Source organism: Peromyscus leucopus, chromosome 1 (genome assembly GCF_004664715.2).
Source record: "Peromyscus leucopus breed LL Stock chromosome 1, UCI_PerLeu_2.1, whole genome shotgun sequence".
In the NCBI taxonomy this organism is placed as follows: domain Eukaryota; kingdom Metazoa; phylum Chordata; class Mammalia; order Rodentia; family Cricetidae; genus Peromyscus; species Peromyscus leucopus.
This window is the reverse complement of record NC_051063.1, coordinates 152,779,753-152,799,865: the sequence shown is the minus strand read 5'-3', so window position 1 is coordinate 152,799,865 and position 20,113 is coordinate 152,779,753. Positions and strand designations below refer to the sequence as shown.

The window sequence follows — 20,113 nt, the reverse complement described above, 5'->3', positions numbered from 1 at the left end:
TCCTACATTTCTTATGGAATAAAATCAGATCAGTGACATTTCCTAACTCCATTACCTGCTGTGTTTCCATGGATGGACATGAGATCTAAGGTGATCATGGAACCAGCTTGAGAATATAGCCCAGCTGCTCTTCCTAATCTAGAACTCACAGCATACACATTCCCAGTTATTTCAAGATTTCTGGCTGTTGGGATCAGCTGGCTGGAGACATAGGATTCTTCTGCTGGATCACAGGGTTGTGAGAGTGTGCAGTGTAGTGCAGCGTCTGAGCCTTGGTGGGCATCTGTCTTTGTAAATTGTACATTAGTCTTATGACTGAGGGCTATCTATTATCAGCATGATGAGCATTACAATTGCATAGGTGTAAAACATTTTTGCTGTTGCTGAAGGTATTGTCTCATGAGAATGGTTCACAGGAAACCATGGGGCTCCGTTGTCTTTACTGTGCAGTGCAAACAGATGGTTCTTTTCCACCAGTTCCCAAAAACCACTCAGAGGCTTATATTAATTATAAATGCTTGGCTAATGGCTCAGGCTTATTACTAGCTAGCTCCTACATTTAAATTAACCCATATTTCTCATGTTTTTTTTTTTTTACATGTCTTGCTTTCTCAGCAATCACAAACAAGAGAGTTGTGGTTTTGGACAGAGGCTATTTCCATGGCAACAAAAGTTGCAAAGAAAGAGCAAGAAAGCTTCAGAGGAAGTTAGAGTGAGAATTTTATTAATGTCAAGAAGGATGAAGACACGATACTTTCAGATAAATCCTTTTACTCAGGAAAAGTAGAAAAGCTAAGTCAATGACGATCTGTTGGAGACGTTGGTGAACCACTGAGGTCAGAAGGCTGAGAGGAGAGCAGAAAGCTGTCAAGTACAGCAGAGTGGTGGTCACTCCAAAGCCACCTCTGAGGTTCCGGCAGAGGCTCTTCATCACAGTTCCACTCTGCTGCTTGACATCTCCGCCGTGTCCTGAGGAACACTGCTTCCATTTTCACCCGTGTCAGGGGAGTCCTGGAGAGCCCTCTGGAGAACCGTTCTGAGGGTCAGGTGCTTCAGCTGGTGCCTGAAGGAGCCCACGAAGAAGTAAATGATGGGGTTGGCACAGCTGTTAATGGCTGTCAGGACCAGTGACGCCAGATAAAGACCATAAGCAAACACACCATAGTCAATCTTAATCCAGATTAACAGGAACCAGTGGATGCCAAAGGGCAAGCCGCAGAGGAGAAAAACCAGCACTGTGAGCATGATGGTTGCATACAGTCTGGTGAGCTTTATCCGGCCAGCACCACAGAACAACTTGATCAGCAGGGCCAGGCTGGACAGGCAGAGGACCACAAACAAAAATATCAGGCACGCAGCAGTGAAGAAGTTCGATGCCAGACACCGGTTGTCATTTTCATATTTGGTATCTAAGAAGCCACAGAAATACCGGTTCAGAATACTGATCAATATGGACAGGACCCAGATCGTAGCACACATGACAGTTGATGTGTGTTTTGGGCGGTGGCAGCGATACCAGATGGGGCACAGGACAGACAGGCAGCGCTCGGTGCTGATGGCACTGAGCATGCTCAGGCCTGCGATGTAGGGAACCATCATGACGGTGTTAAAGCATGGGAGGAAAATAATGTTGGGATAGGAAAACTTGAGGAGAAGCAAAATGGAGTCTATCATGTGGCAGAGGAGGAAGAGGAAGTCAGCCACAGCCAGGTTTAGGATGTAGACGGAGAAGGCGTTCCTGCGTAAGCGGAAGCCCAGGAGCCAGAAGACGATGGCGTTTCCTGTCAGTCCCACCAGTCCTGAGATGACGATCATCAAGTTTGGGATCAGGGTCCTGCTGTTGAAGCTTCCAGGCACGGTTTTGTCCATTGGGTTTGTTGTGACTGGTATCCCCGAGGCTGACGTGTTTAGGCTCAGAAACCCTGCACCAGTGCTGCTGGGAATACAAAGAAGACGTGAGGCCTACCTTACCGTGTAGGGACAACAGTTCTTGTGTTTGGGGTGGTGGTGGTACAGGCTGGCAGAGTCACACAACTTATTAAAAAGCCCAAAGCCCCAGAACCTGCCCCCTCCCCTTTGAGCAGTCCTTTAGAATCATCACCAAGGTGTATTGATTATATGTAGATGGGAGAAAAGCCAGAGAATTAATGTCCAAATTAGGTTCCAGATGGCAATCAATATCGTGGGTTAAGAAACCATCAGGTTTAAATGAAGTACAGAAAGAGTGAGGAAAAGAAGCCAACAGCATGGAACAAAATAGTCATCTAGGAGGAAAATAAAAATCTGGAAGCTTGCTCTCTCTCTCTCTCTCTCTCTCTCTCTCTCTCTCTCTCTCTCTCTCTCTCTTAAACTCACAAAAGCAGCTGTTCTTACAGGAATTCACAGAGACAGGGGGATACATTGTTCTTCAGGGATGCAGACAGGCACTCAGCACTGAATGCACACCATTCTCCATGTTCTCTCTAACAGACACTGGCCACTGTGGTCCCTACTTCCAGTTAGGGAGCTTAGAAATTTGCACAGCTAATTTTAGGGTCTGATGTGTTGTCTTTTCATCCAGCCAGGAGCTTCATATGAACAAGTTACTTATACCTAGTTTGTTCACTAACTTACTTGGGTCTGTAGAATTCTCACTTAACAGGGGGTGTGGGGATGACGACTAAGACTTAATCAGACAAAGGAATACTCATCTGATCATGTCATGCAAGCCATTTTTATACTCATCCTTGATCTCTTGCAGTGTTGCTTAAGGCTTTCTCTCCTTAGTCACTACACGATCCCACCATGAAGATCTTCACCACTATACACTCCCACCATGGTGCTTGCTCTACATCACCATGTAATCCCACCATGATGCTCTACATGACTACACTCTTCTACCATGATGTACTCATATATTCCATGATTCCTCACTATATAATATGCTCCTCACACTACCATGATGCTCCATACCATTGCACACTTCCACCATCACTGTGAGCCTAGAAATGTATATACAAATGACCACAGATTGAACTCTAAAATCACATGGCAAAATAAATAATTCTTTACCTTTACTGGTTTGTGTCAGATATTTTGGTTCTAATAATGATAAAATCAACTAGTATAAACATCAATAATGAGATTGGGGTCACTGGTATGACTAAATCTGATGATGTGGGTATTAAGCCTTTTAAACAGGTTTATGGGAAGAATTGGGAAGAAATTGTTGAAGTGTGCTGTATAAGCCCTAGAATGCTGTAAGCAGAGACAGAAGACCAGATACTAAGAGAGGAAAGACTGAGATTACAAAGTTTTGATGGGAACATTGGATTAGAAGAAATTAATGCCACCTCAGGCAAATAATTTGTCTACCTTTTTCAGTATCCTGAAACTGTGAACAAGGCTGAATTTGAGATCATAGGTAAACTATATTAGCAGAGGAAGTCTTGGAACAGCAATAGCATTGAGAATGTGGCATGGGTGTTGCTGGCAGCTTTGAGCTAGGTTTATAGTGAGAATTTGGAGACAAAAATAAAACAAAAAGATCAGGAAAATGTGTAGTTTGACCAGAAAAGTCAAGTTATAATCTGTGGTCAATGAGTGCATGGTTGTTAAAGAGATTAACACCATTAAAAAGAAGCCAAGCACTGCACTAGGACAATAGTGTCTTAGTGTTTCTATTGTGATAAAACATCATGACCAAAAGTAACTTGTGGAGAAAAGGATTTACTTCAAGTTTATAACTCTGAGGTCATACTTTATCACTAATCACTGAGTGAAATCAGGGCAGAAACTCAAGGCAGGAATGTGGAGGAAAGAACTGAAGTCATGGGGGAACCACTGTTAACTAGTTTGCTACTCAAGGATTGCTGAGCCTACAGTGGGTGAGGCCCTTCTACATCAATCATTAATCAAGAAAATGCCTACAGACTTGCCTACTAGCCAATCTGATGGAGGCAGACAAGTTGACAAAACCAGACCAAACAAACAAACAAACAAACAAACAAAAGATACAGTGGCTAATAAGTAGAAAGTTTCCTGAGGGCATTTCAAGATTCTGTTCATTGGCCACACTCTATCCATTGCAAGTTCAAGGGTGCTAACTAGTACATTAATTTGAAAGGCTTTTCTGTGAGATGAATGAGCCCCCAGAACATCTTGTCACCAGTGGTAGTGCTTTCCCAGGTTCATTTGCCAAGGTTCTCAGAGGCGATTGAAGTCATGGCCCTTGGGAGCCCAGATACTGCTTGAACTGGTGTTAGACATAACCGTTGTTTACATGGTGCACCCAGAATAAAAAAAGTTTCTGGATCATAGAATTTTCCACTGTAATTCCAAAGGAAAGCTAGGAAGTCTGTAGCAGGGTTGTGTTCTCTATGGAGAACCTCTGAGAGTGTGATAAGTGAACTGTGAAGGTAAAGCCTAAGCTGTAATGGAATCCCATGGATACAGAATTCTGGCACAGTCATCAAGTAGAACCAACTTCAGAGAGAGGCCAAGTCAGCTACAAATGACAAGACTCTAGGAGCTCAGCTGCCCAAGCCTGATGGTACTCATGTCATGATGCTATACATCCTAGATGTTGGACATGCAGCTGCCATGTGCTCCCTGCTGAGTTTTGTTCTTTTTGTGATCCAATCCTTTTTCTCTATTCCTACATTTATCCCTCTTGGGATGGCAATGATTACTCTGTGTCACAATTTTATGGAATTGTATCCTTTATATATACATATATATATTATTTTTAGTTGATTATTTGTGGATTTCACATCATGCATACCAATCCCATTAATTTCCCACCCCTTTATATCTGCCCTCTGCCCTTACAACTTCCTCCACCAAAATAAAATAAAATTTGAAAGAAAAACAAAAAACAAACAAGCAAACTAAAGTCTCAGCGTGGAAGCTGCAGTGTGACACAGTGAGTCACAGCATACCCTTTAGTCTGTACATCTTTACTCATAAGTGTTCATTGCAATGAGCCATTGGTCTGGTTCGAGGCCTCTGGCTTCTGCTCTACCCTTGATACTGGGCCCTCACTGGGACTCCTCTTGGATCTCCTGTTGTTGTCTTGTATCATGGAGTTCTTGTAGCTTTGGATCTGCAGGTCTAGCCCCTTCATGTGCTCCAGCCATTCATAGTTGAAGTGGATGTTGGGGTGAGCCAACTCATAACCCTGGTTTTGGGACTGAATGGTAGGTAGGTTTGTCAATCCACCAGCTTTCCCCCATCATCACCACCAGGGCGAGCTCTTCAGCACTGCCCAGGCTAGCTCACCCACTGCAGCAGGCAGCAAGGAGCAGGGCCAATTCTCCTGCTCTCATGCCCTCAGGGCTGGTTCCCCAATACTCACACCACCAGGGCCAGCTCTACTGTTTTGCCCAGACAAGGTGCAGGGCCTGCTCTCCCAATTGCTACAGTTAGTGAGGGACAGGGCCAGCTCTCCCACCCCATGCAGGTGGCAAGGCATGGTGAGGGTGGGAGGGCATCTTTCCCTCACCCATGCCACCACATGGCAAATAAGGGGGTGGAGTGGGGTCAACTTTCCTGCTCTCACACCCTCACTTGAGCCCCCGCCAACAGGGTCATCTCTACTGTGTTGCCAGGGTGAGGTATAGGGCCTGATCTCCCGAGTGCTGCAGCTAGTGAAGGGCAGGACCAGCTCTCCTACTCTCACATACTTTTCATATTTTCGTAGGTGTTCATAGCTGAAAGTTTGTCTTGAGTCTCAGAGGAGACTGAATTTATAATGTTGGAACTGCTAAGGCTTTGGGACTTTTGCAGTTGGACTGGGTGGAGGACTGGGAATATTTTTTGTGATGAGAGATACACAAGTCTTTTGAGGCCCAGAGGTGGAATATTGAAGTTTAAGGTGATGTTTTTGGGTGTCAGATTGGGAAGAGGTGGCCGTTGTCGTAGTTAATCTTGGCTGTAAACATGATTAGGTTAAGAAACACCTGGGAACCTCGTGAAGCGTATCTCTCAATATGTGTGTGAGGTCACCTCCAGAGATCAGCTCATGAGAACTGATGCAATAAATATATTCAACCACTGATGGACTCATTATGAAGATTGTGTTGCTGGGAGTTGGGCCTAGTTGGATAAGATAGGTCAGTGGCAGTGAGTTCCTTGGGGTCACAGCTTTGGCCTCTGGCATCCTCTCTATGCCCCCCTTTTTGCTTCCCACACACCAAAGTTTGAATCTTCTCTGCCATGAACTTCCACCACCACGGTGTTGGTTCTGCTCATAGTGGGCCCAGAAACACAAGGCCAAGTAAGTAACCAGGGACGGAGCCCTCTGGAATCATGAAGCGGCACAGATAAATCTTCCACTTACATTATGTCAGGGACTGGCAATAGCAGGGAAAAGTAACGCAGGGAGACATCATTAATGGTTTTGTCTTCTCACTTTTGTGTTGGGCTTAACGTCATTTACCACAAAATTTTAGTTCTAGGGAATTTTCAGTGTTGATTTGTATGCCAGCTCCTTTCATCTCTGCTGTGATAAGAGCACTTGACTAAGCAGTTTGAAAAAGGAAGGGTTTGTTTGGGTTCATCATTTGAGAGGACGCATCGAGGCAGGGAAGGTGTAGTGGTGGGACCACGAGGCGGCTTGTCACAGGCGTCTTAATTAGGAAGCAGAGAAAGATGAATGCTTTATTCTTTCTTTTTTGTTCAATCTCGGATCTCATTCAAACCATGGGGTGATGTCAGCACATTCAGGCTGCATCTCCCCTCCTTAATTAAACTGCTCTGGAAATGTCCTCACAGACACGCCCAGAGATGCATCTCCTAGGCTTCTGTAAATCCAGTTAAGTTGCCAACGAAGAGCAACACACTGTTACAGCCTGTGTTATTTGAATAATTGGGCTTTGTAGTCTGTCCTTTTGTGAGTCTTGTGTTATCAATAACGGCCCATTTTTCCAGTTTAAAGAACTTCCCTTTCACATTTTCTGTGAAGTCAGTCAAGAGGTTATGAACTGTGTCTTGTTTATACAGGAAAGTTTTCTATTTCTATATCACTTATGGGTGACAGATATGGTTGGTATGGTATTCTTACTCTGCAGTTATTTTTTTTTAACTACAGTAATTTAAATATTTTATTCTGTGTTCTGGTCTGTAGGGTTTCTGCCAAGAAGTCCACAGATGGTTTTATTGGGATTTCTTCATTTGTAATATGTTAAAAAAAAAATCCTGGTGCTCCCTGAATTTTTCTTTGATTGTTGATGGGCATGCATTGGTAACCCACTCTTGGTATTGAAATTCACTGGAGACCTCTGACTTTTTGTACATTGCTATGTCCTATTTCACCTGACCAGGGGAGGTTTTACCAATCATTTCTGTAAATATGCTTTCTAGCTTTTTTTTTTTTTGAGGCCAACTCATTGTAGCCCAGGTTGGCCTTGAGCTCATAATCTTTCTGTCTCAGTCTCTCATATTGTGATTATATTATGTGTCACTACACTTGGTCTTCTTTCTTTTAACAATTTATGTTTATTTTTAATTCTGTGTATGTTATGTGTCTGTGTGGGGTATGTGCACATGGGTACAGTTGCTTACTGAGGTCAAGTGATGGTGTTGGATCACCTGGCCCTGGAGTTATAGTCATTTTTTAGCTTCCTGACTTGGATGCTAGAAACTGAACCTGGGTCCTCTGCAAGAACAGTGTGCACTCTTAACAGCAGAGCCACCTTCCTGTGCCATACCTCCTGCATTCAGTAGGTATCTTGATGATAATTCACAACAATTCCCTACACCCTAGTAAAGATTACACTGAATTTTCAGACATTTTTTGAGCAGTAGGAATATTTTGTACATGCCCTAACACTGAGCTGCATCCAATCCCTAGCATGGACATTTAAACAATACTAGTTTTTCTAATCCAGACTGCCTTTCTAGTTTTTAAATGTCCCATTCCAATTTACTTAATCAAGTCTTCCATTTTAAAGACCTTTCATTGATGGTTGAAGATGTTCCTAGGCATTTTTGATGGATATAGCAGAGGACTGGTCTTGTTTTTTCTACAAAGCACAGCACGCAGCAATACTACTGATTCACTGATTTATGTTTGGATTTTGTACTTTGCTGAGTTTGTTTATTAGTTCTAATGACTCTTGGATTTGTTAGAGCTGTGGATATAAGACCTTGTCACCTGCAAAAGTCAGGATTTGGCTTTCTCCTTTCTAATTAGTATTTTTTAAAAAATCTTTTATCTTGCCCAAATTCACCAGCAAGGACTTTCAGTACTATGTTGAAATAAATGGAGAAAGTGAGCATTTGTGACTTTTTAAAATTTTGTATGGGATCTTAAAGAGAAGGCTTCCAACTTTTCCTATATCATTAGCTGGGGCTTATTGTGTACGGTATTTATTATGTTGAGACACACTTCTTTTGTACTGATCTGTTCAGAGTTTCATGTTTTTGGTATTTTGAAAAGAATGAATTTTAAGAAGTGGTCATTCCTGCATCTGCTTGGATGACTGTACTCCGGTTTTTGTGTGTATGTGTGGCAATGTGAGTGCAGTTGCGTGTGTGTGTGTGTGTGTGTGGTGTGTGTGTGCGCGCGCGCGCGCACACACACACATAGGGGTGGGGTAGAGATTGATGTCTGTTTTCCCAATCAAGTTTTTAAGACATGCTATCTCACTGAGCCTAGAGCTCACTAATTGGCCAGCAATCCCCAAGGACTCCCCTGTTCTGCTTTCTTGGTGCTAGCATTACCGGTATGTGCCACACCTGGCTTTTATGGGCCATGCTGGGAGTTTAAATTCGGGGCCTCATGCTTATTTAGAAAGCACATTACCATCTGAGCAATCTTCCCAGAACCTCTCTTCCTTTATTTTGCTCATTAGGGAAGGTCATGATCTCTTGTTTTTTGGTGCTGAGGACTGAAGCTGAGGTTTGCAGATGCTAAATACACATACCACACTTAGGCCTCCTTGAAACCTTCAGCCTATTGGCAAAGCACACCTTCCACGTAGTCAAGGAATGGTGTGTAGATTTAGCGTTCGTAATCTGATCTTGTGCACCTAGAGATTCTAAGCAACTTGCTCATTTACTCTGAGCTCCCAAACTTGAGGTTTGCAGTGATTTAGCTGTAGGGGTGTCGTCACTGTTTCACCACTAGAGGGCGTTCCAAGCCCAAGTTTGTACTAAATTCACAGGTTGGGAACTGGAGGAACGCCTAAAAGGGGAAATTTGTTTACAGAAGTCTCAGGTTGGTTCTGTGTCAGACACAGGCACCTCATCACCAACATGTGCTCAGGCACTATGTCCTTCGTTCTAGCTGTGGGTGTCCTCACAGAGTAACTAGCTCTCACGCAGTGGTGGGATTTCTATTTCATTTTTCTTCCCCCAGTCAATCGCCCCCTATTTTGTATACTGCCCGGGATGAGGAGGAGGTGTAGTGGGCTTTGTAGTAGGAAATACTGAGATCACTGAGCCCGCAGAGACCAATGTAGCACTTGGGAGGAACACGATCTTTCTGTCGCAGGCTTCCTTTTGCTGTGGTAAGTTCATGGTTAAAGAGAGCATACTCAGATACAGGTGATGCAGGCCAGCATCGGACCCAACCAACTGGGGCCACTCTTCTTCCCAACTGGCATGTGGATAGGTCCAGAGGCTCTGTGATGGTCATTCTCCTGGGAACAGGGCTCTGTATGGCTCGGGTCCGCACCAGGTTTTCTGGCTCACACTGAATTCCAAGGCAACACTCTGAGGATTCTGCTTTGTCTTATCTCCAGTGGCTGGAATTTTAGTCAGTGGTGTGCTTTCTGAGGTTGGGAGATGGATGGTGGCTTATGTTGAAGTCAGTTACACCCGAGTCTAGTGAATGAAGGAACCTGCCCTATCTCAGGGGTCCACCAAATTCCAGACTAAGGATGATGATAATGCAGGTGAAACCCAAGTTGGTTCTCTTAGGGGACAGGTATCTGTGGTATGAGAGGGCTGGGACAGAGAATCATTATGAAAATGCTGGCCAGTGGTTGAGGCATTTTAGCTCTGCATAGTGTTGGATCTCATTGTAGTGAATCTGGTATTATCCTTGGAACTCACAAGAACTGTAAGGCAAAGTCATGTTCACTTCCCTGCCCCACCTCCCAGCAGGTGGAGTCTTCCTTCATGATGTGGTGTCTAAAGTTGTATAGAGGTGGTGGAGACAGACACTAGCCCTGGGCTGGTGAGTTATAGAGGTTCAGTTCTTGGGTATTTGCTTAGGGGAGGGAGTGACAGGGTTCTGACTGGCATTAGGTATCATAATGAAACACCTGGTGCAAGAATTTAAATGGACTCAATCCACTTTCCTTTCTTGAAGTGGCAGGCATCTCTCTCTGCTTTGCTGTATGTGGACTTTGGGGAGAGGTGATGCAGGCAACTTTTCCCTTTCTGCTTCTATAATGTGTCTTAAAACATATACTAAAGCTAGGCACCCTCATCTCTTGCCTAGTTTTCTCAGCTCTCGTGAAGGCGCTGGGCTGAGTGAATAGGTGTTCCAGAATGAGGACAGATGGGGGAGATGGTGAGTCAGAGATGCCACACCTGCCTGCATGGCTGCCTGGAGAAGTGGGTTGTATGGAGAGGCAGGAAGGACAACACTAAAGAGTGGACCAAGACGAAGAGACGCCTGGAAATACCGAACTTTAGACTTATAGAAGAAACAGTCGACCCTAACACAGGATGATAAACAAAGGAGTAAGGAAGTGGGACCGGAGTGGGCTGCAAACAAAGGAGAAGAGCTCACAAGCTGCGTCTCTGAACTAATAAGGTGTAAGGCTGTGTCCATACCCTGGACGCATCTCCTGGAGGAAGGGGCCAAAGCACTTCCTAGTTTGCTCACTATTGCCAAGAAGAGGGTAAAATTGTAAGAGGTTGCAAAGACAAACCTTTTGGTTTAGGAGAAAACATCACACAGTTTTTATATAGCAAGACCCCATATGTACCTAACCCCCCACCAATGGATGTGAATGTCCAGTCTGAGAAGCAGCGTGGGTCTAGGAAGTTGGTTGTAATCATGGACCTGGATCTACTTGGGTGAGACGTACTAACTGCTGAAGAAGTAATAAAGGCAAACATATAGGGCAACTAGAGTCTATATTGTGGAGCACAAATTCAGGGTACAAATGCAAGGGATATGGAAATTAAGGCAGTGTGTGTGATATATTAAAGAACCCAGAAGTCCTCTATAACTGAGTTTAAACATGCCAAAATTGTTGGAATGCTAGATAAATAATTAAAAGTCTACTGTTAAAAATGACCAACAACCTCAAGGCGTATTTGAACAAACTGATAAATGAAGTGAGGGTGTCAGTTGAAACCTACATGAGTGTAGTAGAATATTATTATAAGATGTGTTACTTTTGTTTATGTTGCATTTGTTTAACTCTGTGAGCTGTGTTACTGTGCCTGTCTAAAACACCTGATGGTCTAATAAAGAGCTGAATGGCCAATAGCAAGGCAGGAGAAAGGATAGGCAGGGTTGGCAGACAGAAATAGAATAAATAAAAAGAGATAACTGTGAGGAAAAAAGAAAAAAGTAGCCAGAGAAGGAGGGGGACTCCAGGGGCCAGTCATCCAGCTACACAGCAAGCCACAGAGTAAGAGTAAGAGAATGGGAAAAGCCTAGAAGCAAAAGATAGATGGGGCTACTTTAAAGTTAAGGAAAGCTGGCAAGAAACAAGTCAAGAGAAGGCCAGGTGTTTGTAATTAAGCATAAGCCTCCATGTGTGATTTATTTGGGAGCTGAGTGGCAGGCCCGCAAAGAGCCAAAAGAGCAAGAGAGTAAAAAACAAACAACAACACGTGAGGCTGGGTGTGGTAACATCCACTTTTAGTCTCAGGAAGGAGAGGCAGGTGGAACTCTGTGAGTTCAAGACCAACCTGGTCTATAAAGCAAGTTCTAGGCCAGCCACAGCCACACAGTGAGACCCTGTCTTAATCAAACCAAACCAAACCAAACCAAACCAAACCAAACCAATGACAACAACAACAACAACAACAACAACAACAACAACACTTGATGAGAAAATCAGAAACAGGGATGAGAAACTCAGCAAGAAAATTGAGATTCCAAAAAATTGAGAAAAACAAAAAATCAAATCCAAACCCAAATAGAAATGTTGAAATTGAAAAAACTCAGTAAGTTAAATAAAAACCCAGTGGAAAGGATGACCAACAGGTTACACCAAGTAGAAGAAAATCAGGAACTTAAGACAAGGTCAAGGCACATTACATTCATGAAGCAATAAAGGAAAGACAAACGGATATGACTACAACTCTCAAGAACTCTGGGCCATGATTAAGAGACCAAACCCAAGAATCCAAGAGCTCAACCTACCTACAAAGCAAAACTCATCAAAATTACACCTGGAATTCTAAAGTGCAGAAACATGTGGCCCTGCAGCCATCACTTGATGAGAAGAAATGCAGGAGGGTTCTGGATGTCTCTTATGTCAACAAAGATTTCTATTTGTGACAATACTATTATTTAAAAAGTGACAGAGAGGTAAATACGCCCAGAGACAAGTACGACTAAGAAATTCATGGCCACTAAGTGAGCACCACAAACTCTAAAGAGATCCTACACATACAAGGAAGAAGCCTATGAAGGAAGGAATTTCACAAGAGGAAGAGATTAACAGTTAGTTGGAAACTAGAAAGAGTAACATGTTAAGGTCAATAAACCAGAAAGCTTGAAAGATGAACAAGAGAAAGAATAAAGTATTCAAACCAACCAATAAAACAGTGTCAACCAATTTACAGGTTCAATAATACCTTTCAATAATAACCCAGTACTGTAAACAGTCTTAACATTTCCTTTGAAAGATGCAGAATGGCTGATTGGGTTAAAAACAAGATAGCTTGTTGACTACCAGAAACATCCCTCAATGGCAAAAGCATACAGTGTTAGAGGATGAAGACAAAGTGCCAAGCAAGTGGAGGAGAGGAGGCAGGAGCAGCTGTACCCATTTCCAACAGAAGAGACATAAGTCAAAATGAGTCAGGAGAGATGAAGACTCTCATCACATGTTAGTAAAGGGAATGATCCATAAGGAAGACACAGGACTGAAAAGAGACTAGCTGGGTAGAGGAAGAGGATCAGCAGGAGTTGGGGGATGAGAGAATGTAAGGGAGGTGAATATGATGTAACATATTATATATGTCAAAATGGCATAATAATGCACATTATATATAGTTAACATATATTAATAAAAACTGAAAACAGAGGATTTAAGGATTGAAAATATATATATGACTGAATGTTGTCACATACAATTTGCAAAGCAAATAACTGGACATAAAATGACAGGTTCAGAAACAAAAATAGTGGCTGACATCAACACCCTACTCTCACCCATAGATACATTATCCAGACAAAGTATTAACAAATATACTTTAGACCTAAACTAGACCATAGATCAAAAAGATTTACATCTAGAGAATATTCCATACAATAGCTGTGGAATACACTTTCTTCTCAACAGACAATGGGACTTTCTCTAAGAGAGATCACATTTTAGGTGACACACAAAATCTTAACAATATGGTTGCTTAAGCAAAACTTGTGTAATGACATCAGTTGACATGCCAGTGTGGATGGGAGAAATCTCACAAGATCCAACCCTAGATGAAGAGCTATAGATAATCAATGACTCTTAAGAGAGGAAAGAATCAATTTTCTTTAGGGATAAGCTCCCTGATCAATTATCCAATCCCAAGTCATCTGCCCTAAACACATATCCATAAAAGCAACACTAAAGTGATCTTAGTATGTTGTATGTGTGTGTGTGTGTGTGTGTGTGTGTGTGTGTGTGTATGCATGTTGTATGGTTTGAAAGAAAATGGCCCCTAAAGGGAGTGGCACTTTTAGGAAGTGTGGCCTTGTGGAATAGGTGTGGTCTTGTTGGAGAAAGTGTGTCACTGTGGAGGCAGGCTTTGAGGTCTCATATACACTCACGATACTACCTGGTGTCACAGTCCACTTCCTGTTACCTTCTGATCAGGATGTAGCCAGCACCATGTCTGCCTGCCTGCACACTGCCATGCTCCCTGCCATGATGACAATGGACTGAATCTCTGAACTATAAGCCCCTATCTCAATTCAATGTTTTCCTTTATAAGAATTATCATGGTCATGGTGTCTTTCCACAGCAATAGAAACCCTAACTAAGACACATGCATACATACATTTCAGTGTGTATGTGTATGTATCTGTGTGACAATAATAATTAAAGAAGAGATTATGAATTTTAGAGGGAGGACCACATCGGAGTAGACACAGGAGGAGTTGGAGTGAGAAGAAGAGATAGGAATGATGTAAATACAGCACTAAAGTATTCAATTCTCAAAAAAAAAAAAAAATAAAAAAATTAAGTAACCCAATTCTTTGCAAATAGAAATAAATAGAATTTCTTTTATCTTACAAGATCATAGTAGAATAAACCAAGAAATCAATAGCAAAGAAACTATTAAAACTTACAAAAATGGAGGTAGAAACTTTTCTTGGATGAAGAAAGCAGGGAGGAAATAAAAAAAAGTACCAAATGGTCAGCCCTGAAAACATACACACAAGTAACATTTTATGGATGGAACAGGTTGTATTTAGAAAAATGTATATATGTATATATACATATATATATACATACACTTATATGCATGAAATGACAATTAGTGAAAAAGAGCAGAGTGGGGAGGATATATGAGAGTGTTTGGAGAGAGGAAAAGGAAAGGAGACATGTAATTAAATTATAATCTCAAATATAAAAATAATTGGAAAAAATGACAAAACTTTCTGTTTTGAAAAAAAAAAAATCCTAGAATCCTGTGAAAATCAGAACAGAACTTACATAAGTTTCATAGACTGTGAAAGCAGTGCCAAGTGGTAGTTTATAGCTATGAGTGCTTTTGTTCCAAAAATCGGAGCAAACCAAAACTACTTAATGATGGGCCTCCAAAGTCGTAGAAAACCAAGAGCAAGATAAACCCCAGCTGAGAGACAGAAGCAATAAAAATCAGGGCACTAAAGGAACAATACACTGAACCACACTAAAACAACTGGTTCTCTGAAAAGCGAAACAGTGTTAATAAACCACCAGCCAAACTAAGCCACCGTGACAGAGAGAAGGTCCAAACAAAATTAGAGATTAAAAATGGGGCGTTATGACAGAGGATTACTAGGGTGTATCAAACAGGTGAAGGAAGCAGTTCAAGACTTGAAAATTGAAATAGAGGCAATAAATAAAACACAAACTGAGAGAATTCAGGAAAGAAAAACCTGAGTAAACAATCAGAAACTACAGAGGCAAGCATAACCAACAGAATACAAGAAATGCTATTATCTAACAAACAGGGAAACTCTCTAAGAAACTGATACATTTCCAGGTAAATATGACTCACTAAAGCACAAATTCAATATTAATAGTGTAGTAGTTTTTTTTATATATAATAAGAAACATACTGAAGAAGAAATCAGGGGAATGAAAACAGTTAATGATGGTGGTTTGAATAGGAAATCCCCCATAGACTCATGTGTTTGAATGATTGGCCCATAGGGAATAAGACTATTCTGAGGAGTGACTTTGTTGGAGTGGGTGTGGCCTTGTTGAAGGAAGTGTGTCACTGTGGGGTGGACTTTGAGGTCTCAGATGCTCTAGCTCATGCTCAGTGGCACACAGTGCTTTTCCTACTACCTGCAGATCAAGATGTAGAAGTCTCAGCTCCTTCTCCAGCATTTTTCTGCCTGTGCACTACCATGCTCTCCACCATGACAATAATGGACTGAACCTCTGAAACTGTAAGCCAGCCCTAATTAAATGTTTTATTTATAAGAGTTGCTGTGGTCATGGTGTCTCTTCACAGCAATAGAAACCTTAACTAAGACAATGACCTAAGAAATTCTTGGAACAGTGAAAATAGTAAGGCTCAGAAGAAAAAAGTTAAAGAAGACAGTTAAAAATTTGGAAAGACTAAAGTCAGGTGTGGTAATGCATGCTTTTAATCCCAGAACTTGGGAAACAGAGGCAGGTGATCTCTGTGAGTTCAAGGCCAGCCTAGTTTGAAAATCAAGTACCCCCAAAAAGGTCCCCCTGGGAAAAAAAAAAAGATTTGGAAAGACTCATATCTGTTTATTGTCCATACTAATAGTGTGAAAATGGCTATGTCCAAACCCTGCACCTTTCCTGGGCAGCACAATAGAACCAATCCTGTTGGTGGAGGTGTGGGTGAGCCAGCCCTGAAGCTGTGAACATTGGAGAACTGTCCCCATTATTCATCTGTCATGTGGCAGCATGAGTTGGGGAAAGATCTGCACCCCCATCAATGCCTGAGGCAGGTGAGAGAGTCGGCTCTGAGACCATAAAGGTGGGAGAGCTGTTCCTGCCCCATCAGCGGCAGCACTCAGGATCGTGGACCCTACCCCCATGCCTGGGCAACTGGGCAACACAGTAGAGCTGGCCCTGAGGTGTAGGTGTGGGAGAACCTGAGGACATGAAAGCAGGAGAACTGGCCCCGCCCCTTGCTTATCACCTCAAGGGGTAAACTAGCCAGGGCAGTGCAGGAGAGCTCATCCTGGTGTGAGGACAAAGGAGAGTTGGTGGGCTGACCAACTCTGCAACTAGCCAGGCCCAGAACCAGGATTATGTGTTGGCTCACCCCAACATCCGCCCCATCTGTGATCTGCTGGAGCACATGAAGAGACTGGTTCTGCAGATCCAAAGCTGCAGGACCTCCATGACACAGGGCAACAACAGGATATCCAAGAGGAGGTTCAGTGAGGGCTCAGCATCGATTGTGTAGCAGACACCAGAGGCCTCGAATCAGTCAATCACTCTTTACAATGATCACTTGCAAGTAAAGATATATGGATAAAGGGGTTTACTGCGTGAATCACTGTGTCACATGATAGCTTCCATTGACAAGACTGATTTTTCTTTGTTTTTTTTTTCTCTTAAATTTTATTTTATTTTGGGGGGAGGCTGGAAGGGCAGAGGGCAGATATGAAGGAATGGGGAAATGAATGGGATGGAGATGCATGATGTGAAAGACACGAAAAAGAAAAAAAGGAAGTTAAAAAAAGGAAAATAGCTATGTCACTCAAAGTAATCTGTGGATTCAGTGGAGTCCCCATAAAATTCCAATTACATTCTCATACAAATAGAAAGACCCCAAGATTCACACAGAAGCACAGAAGACCACAAATGATGACAGAAACACTGAGCAAGAACAGTGCTAGAAGCATCACAACTTCTGATTTCAAATGATAACACTGGTCTGCACAGTAAAAAAGAGTGATACTGGCACAAGAAGAGATAATGGAGGCCAGTGCAATAGAACAGAGGACCCAGATGTGAATCCTCAGCTGCCTCCATCTGATCTTCGACAAAGCTAAGAGAGCCCATGGAGGAATGATATTAAAACAAGAACAGATAATGGAGGCCAATGTAGTAGAATAGAGGACCTGAATGTGAACCCGCAGCTGCCTCCATCTGATCCTCAACAAAGCTAAGAAAGCCCCTGCAGGAATGATGCTGTTAAAAAAGGAAATCCACAGGTAGATGGCAGAAACTATGCCAATCTCTCTCTCATGCTATACAAAATCAGTTCAAATGATCATCCCAGACGATAAACACCACTAAAGCAGTAAACAGTAATGGATGCTGGTGAGGACATGGTGAGATGGGATCCCTTGACTGCTGGAGGGAGTATAAGTTATTGCAGCCAGAAAGGAAATCAGTATAGATATCATTCAAACACCAGAGCTAAAACTGCCTTAGTTCCATGTAGGCTGCTTTTGGGCATATAGCTCAAGAAATCAGTCAGTGCATAGTAGAAATAATTATATATCTGTGTTTATCATGGTCTTATTCACAATAGTCAAGTTATGGAACTAATTTACATGTACATAAAATGATGGCTGGGCAAAGAAAATATAACCCCATTATACCCGTACACACACACACACACACACACACACACACACACACACACACACACACGATAGTTTTATTCAGCTATAGAGAAAAAAGGTCAGGGCTGGGGATATGGTTCAGTGGGTCAAGTGCTTGGGTGCAAATCTCCAGCACCATTGTAAAAAGCCATGCGTGGTTGTGAGTGCCTATAATCTCCAATCTTGGAGGTGAAGACAGAGAATCCCTGTGAGCTTGCTTGTGAGACAGTTTGGCCAATTTGTGAGTTCCACATTCATCGGGAGACACTGTCTCACAATGTGTGGTGGAGGCTGGGAAAATGGTTCAGTGCACAATGCCTTTGTCATGCAAACATGACGATTGGAGTTCAGATCTCCAGAATCTGCTTCAAAGCTGGGTAGGTGTGGTAGCTACCTGTAATCCAAGCACTTAGGGGGCAGAAACAGGGTGTGATGGCAATTTTATGTCAACTTGACACAATCTAGAGTCATCTGAAAGGAAGGAATCTCAAAAAATGCCTCTATAAGATCCAGTTGTAGGGCATTTTTTTAATTAATGATTGATGTTGGAGGACCCAACCTATTTTAGTAGTGCCATCCCTGGCTGGTGGTCCCAGGTTCTATAAAAAAGCAGGCTGAGCAAACCATGGGAAGCAAGCCAATAAGCAACACTCCTCCAGGACATCTGCATCAAGTTCTATCTCCAGGTTCCTGCTCTGCTTGAGTTCCTGCCCTACCTGAGTTCCTGCTCTTACTGTTTTTAATACTGAACTGTTATATGGAACTGTGAGTGTAATAAACCCTTTCCTACCCAAGTTGCTTTTGGTCATGGTATTTCATCATAGCAATAGTCGCCCTAACAAGACATGGGGAATCCATAGAGCAAGCTACTATGTTGCTCCCATACCTTAATTAATTTCTTGTCCTCATATCCTTGAACTTCATTGACAGTTTTAAAGAGGATGGGCTGGTCTGGGTTTTCTGTCGTTTCTGTCCTTGTTTAATATCTGCTGTTGTAGCTTTGTTAGTGTCTTTCGAAGGCTCACAATTTCTTTTTTTCTCTCTGATTTTGAGCACTTGTGGAGACAATCATTTCTTTTTCACTCTTCATGGTGTTCTTTGGCACCCCCAAGTGTCTAATCTGTGATGCTGAATGGACAACTGCTGCTGGCCCTGAGCAGTCGGAACATGCTTTCAGTTTCTCTAGATAGCTGGGCAAGTCCCTTTGCTCTGAATTTGGGTGGGGCAGTTGCCTGGGCTTTGCTGTTTGGCAAGACCACTGGCTGACATCTGCAACTAGGCTGCGCAAGAGGATGTGCACTCAAGTTGCCTCAGGGCTGGTGGAACACTGAGCGTGCTCTCTGGTTACAAGGTTCTGTGATTTGAGCTAATCTGTTGGGCAGGTTAGCAGCAAAAGCTTTAGTGGCCAGGAGATCAGGATGGAGTCTAATGAATATCAATTAGCAGCTTCTAACCCCTCACTGTCCAGCCTGCCAGCACCAAACTCACCAAAAGATGTTTCTCATCTTTTCCTGCTGTGGTCCTCATGACTACTTGAATATTCAGCCCCAGTATGGAGTTATATGGATATATACACAGAGAAGATATAGCAATAGATTTGGAAATAAGTTGTAGATAGAATCTTACCTTTCCCCCATTCTTCTTGCTGGATGTGGCAAGCAGCCTTGTGTAGAAGGGAAGATACAGTCACCAAAGGACACTTCTCTGCTCTGGAGAAGTGCATTTAAAAGCTGGAAGGAAGTAAAGTTTATCAATACACCAGACAGCCCTGTGGTTTCCTGCTCAGAGTCCTTTTGACAAATGGGAACGTAGGGTCTGTTACATCATGTTCCTCCTGAGACATTTCTCAATCTCTGGTTTTGCTATGGTTTTATCTCTCAACTTGTACTCATCCCAACCCCTCTGTGTCCTCCTTTCTGTGGTTGTTGTTTTGGCAGGTGTAGTTTCCTGCCACCAAGATGATAATGCCAAGCAAGGTGAGCTGTGCTGGCGAGCGCTCAGTAAGGATGGAGCAAAGTCTCTCTAGTTACACTGCACTCCCCCATAGCCTGGCTTCTCCTTTTCTCTGTTAAAGCAGTGATGTCAGGACATTTCCAGCTTCTTGCAAATAGCACAGAAGTGTATCAAACAAAAGGTGAATGTGTTATAAAACATTGTTCTTTGGAAGCAATTGCTTGTTAAAGTGTTTAT

At 42.6% G+C, this 20,113-nt stretch overlaps 1 protein-coding gene across 2 annotated transcripts; it reads right to left on the bottom strand.

Moving 5' to 3' along the window:
• Positions 1-703: 703 nt before the first annotated feature.
• On the bottom strand, positions 704-19,657 carry LOC114685646 (mas-related G-protein coupled receptor member A). Of its 2 annotated transcripts, none has more exons than XM_028860277.2 (2): positions 19,550-19,657; positions 704-1,933 (listed from the first exon to the last, which is right to left on the bottom strand). In XM_028860277.2, exons 1-2 carry the CDS (start codon positions 19,558-19,560, stop codon positions 931-933), a joined length of 1,014 nt encoding a protein of 337 aa, XP_028716110.1. In that variant the 5' UTR covers positions 19,561-19,657; the 3' UTR covers positions 704-930. The 2 variants fall into 2 exon arrangements, with proteins under 2 accessions (XP_028716110.1, XP_028716109.1); XM_028860276.2 differs by having other exon boundaries at positions 704-1,936; positions 19,550-19,655.
• Positions 19,658-20,113: the final 456 nt, after the last annotated feature.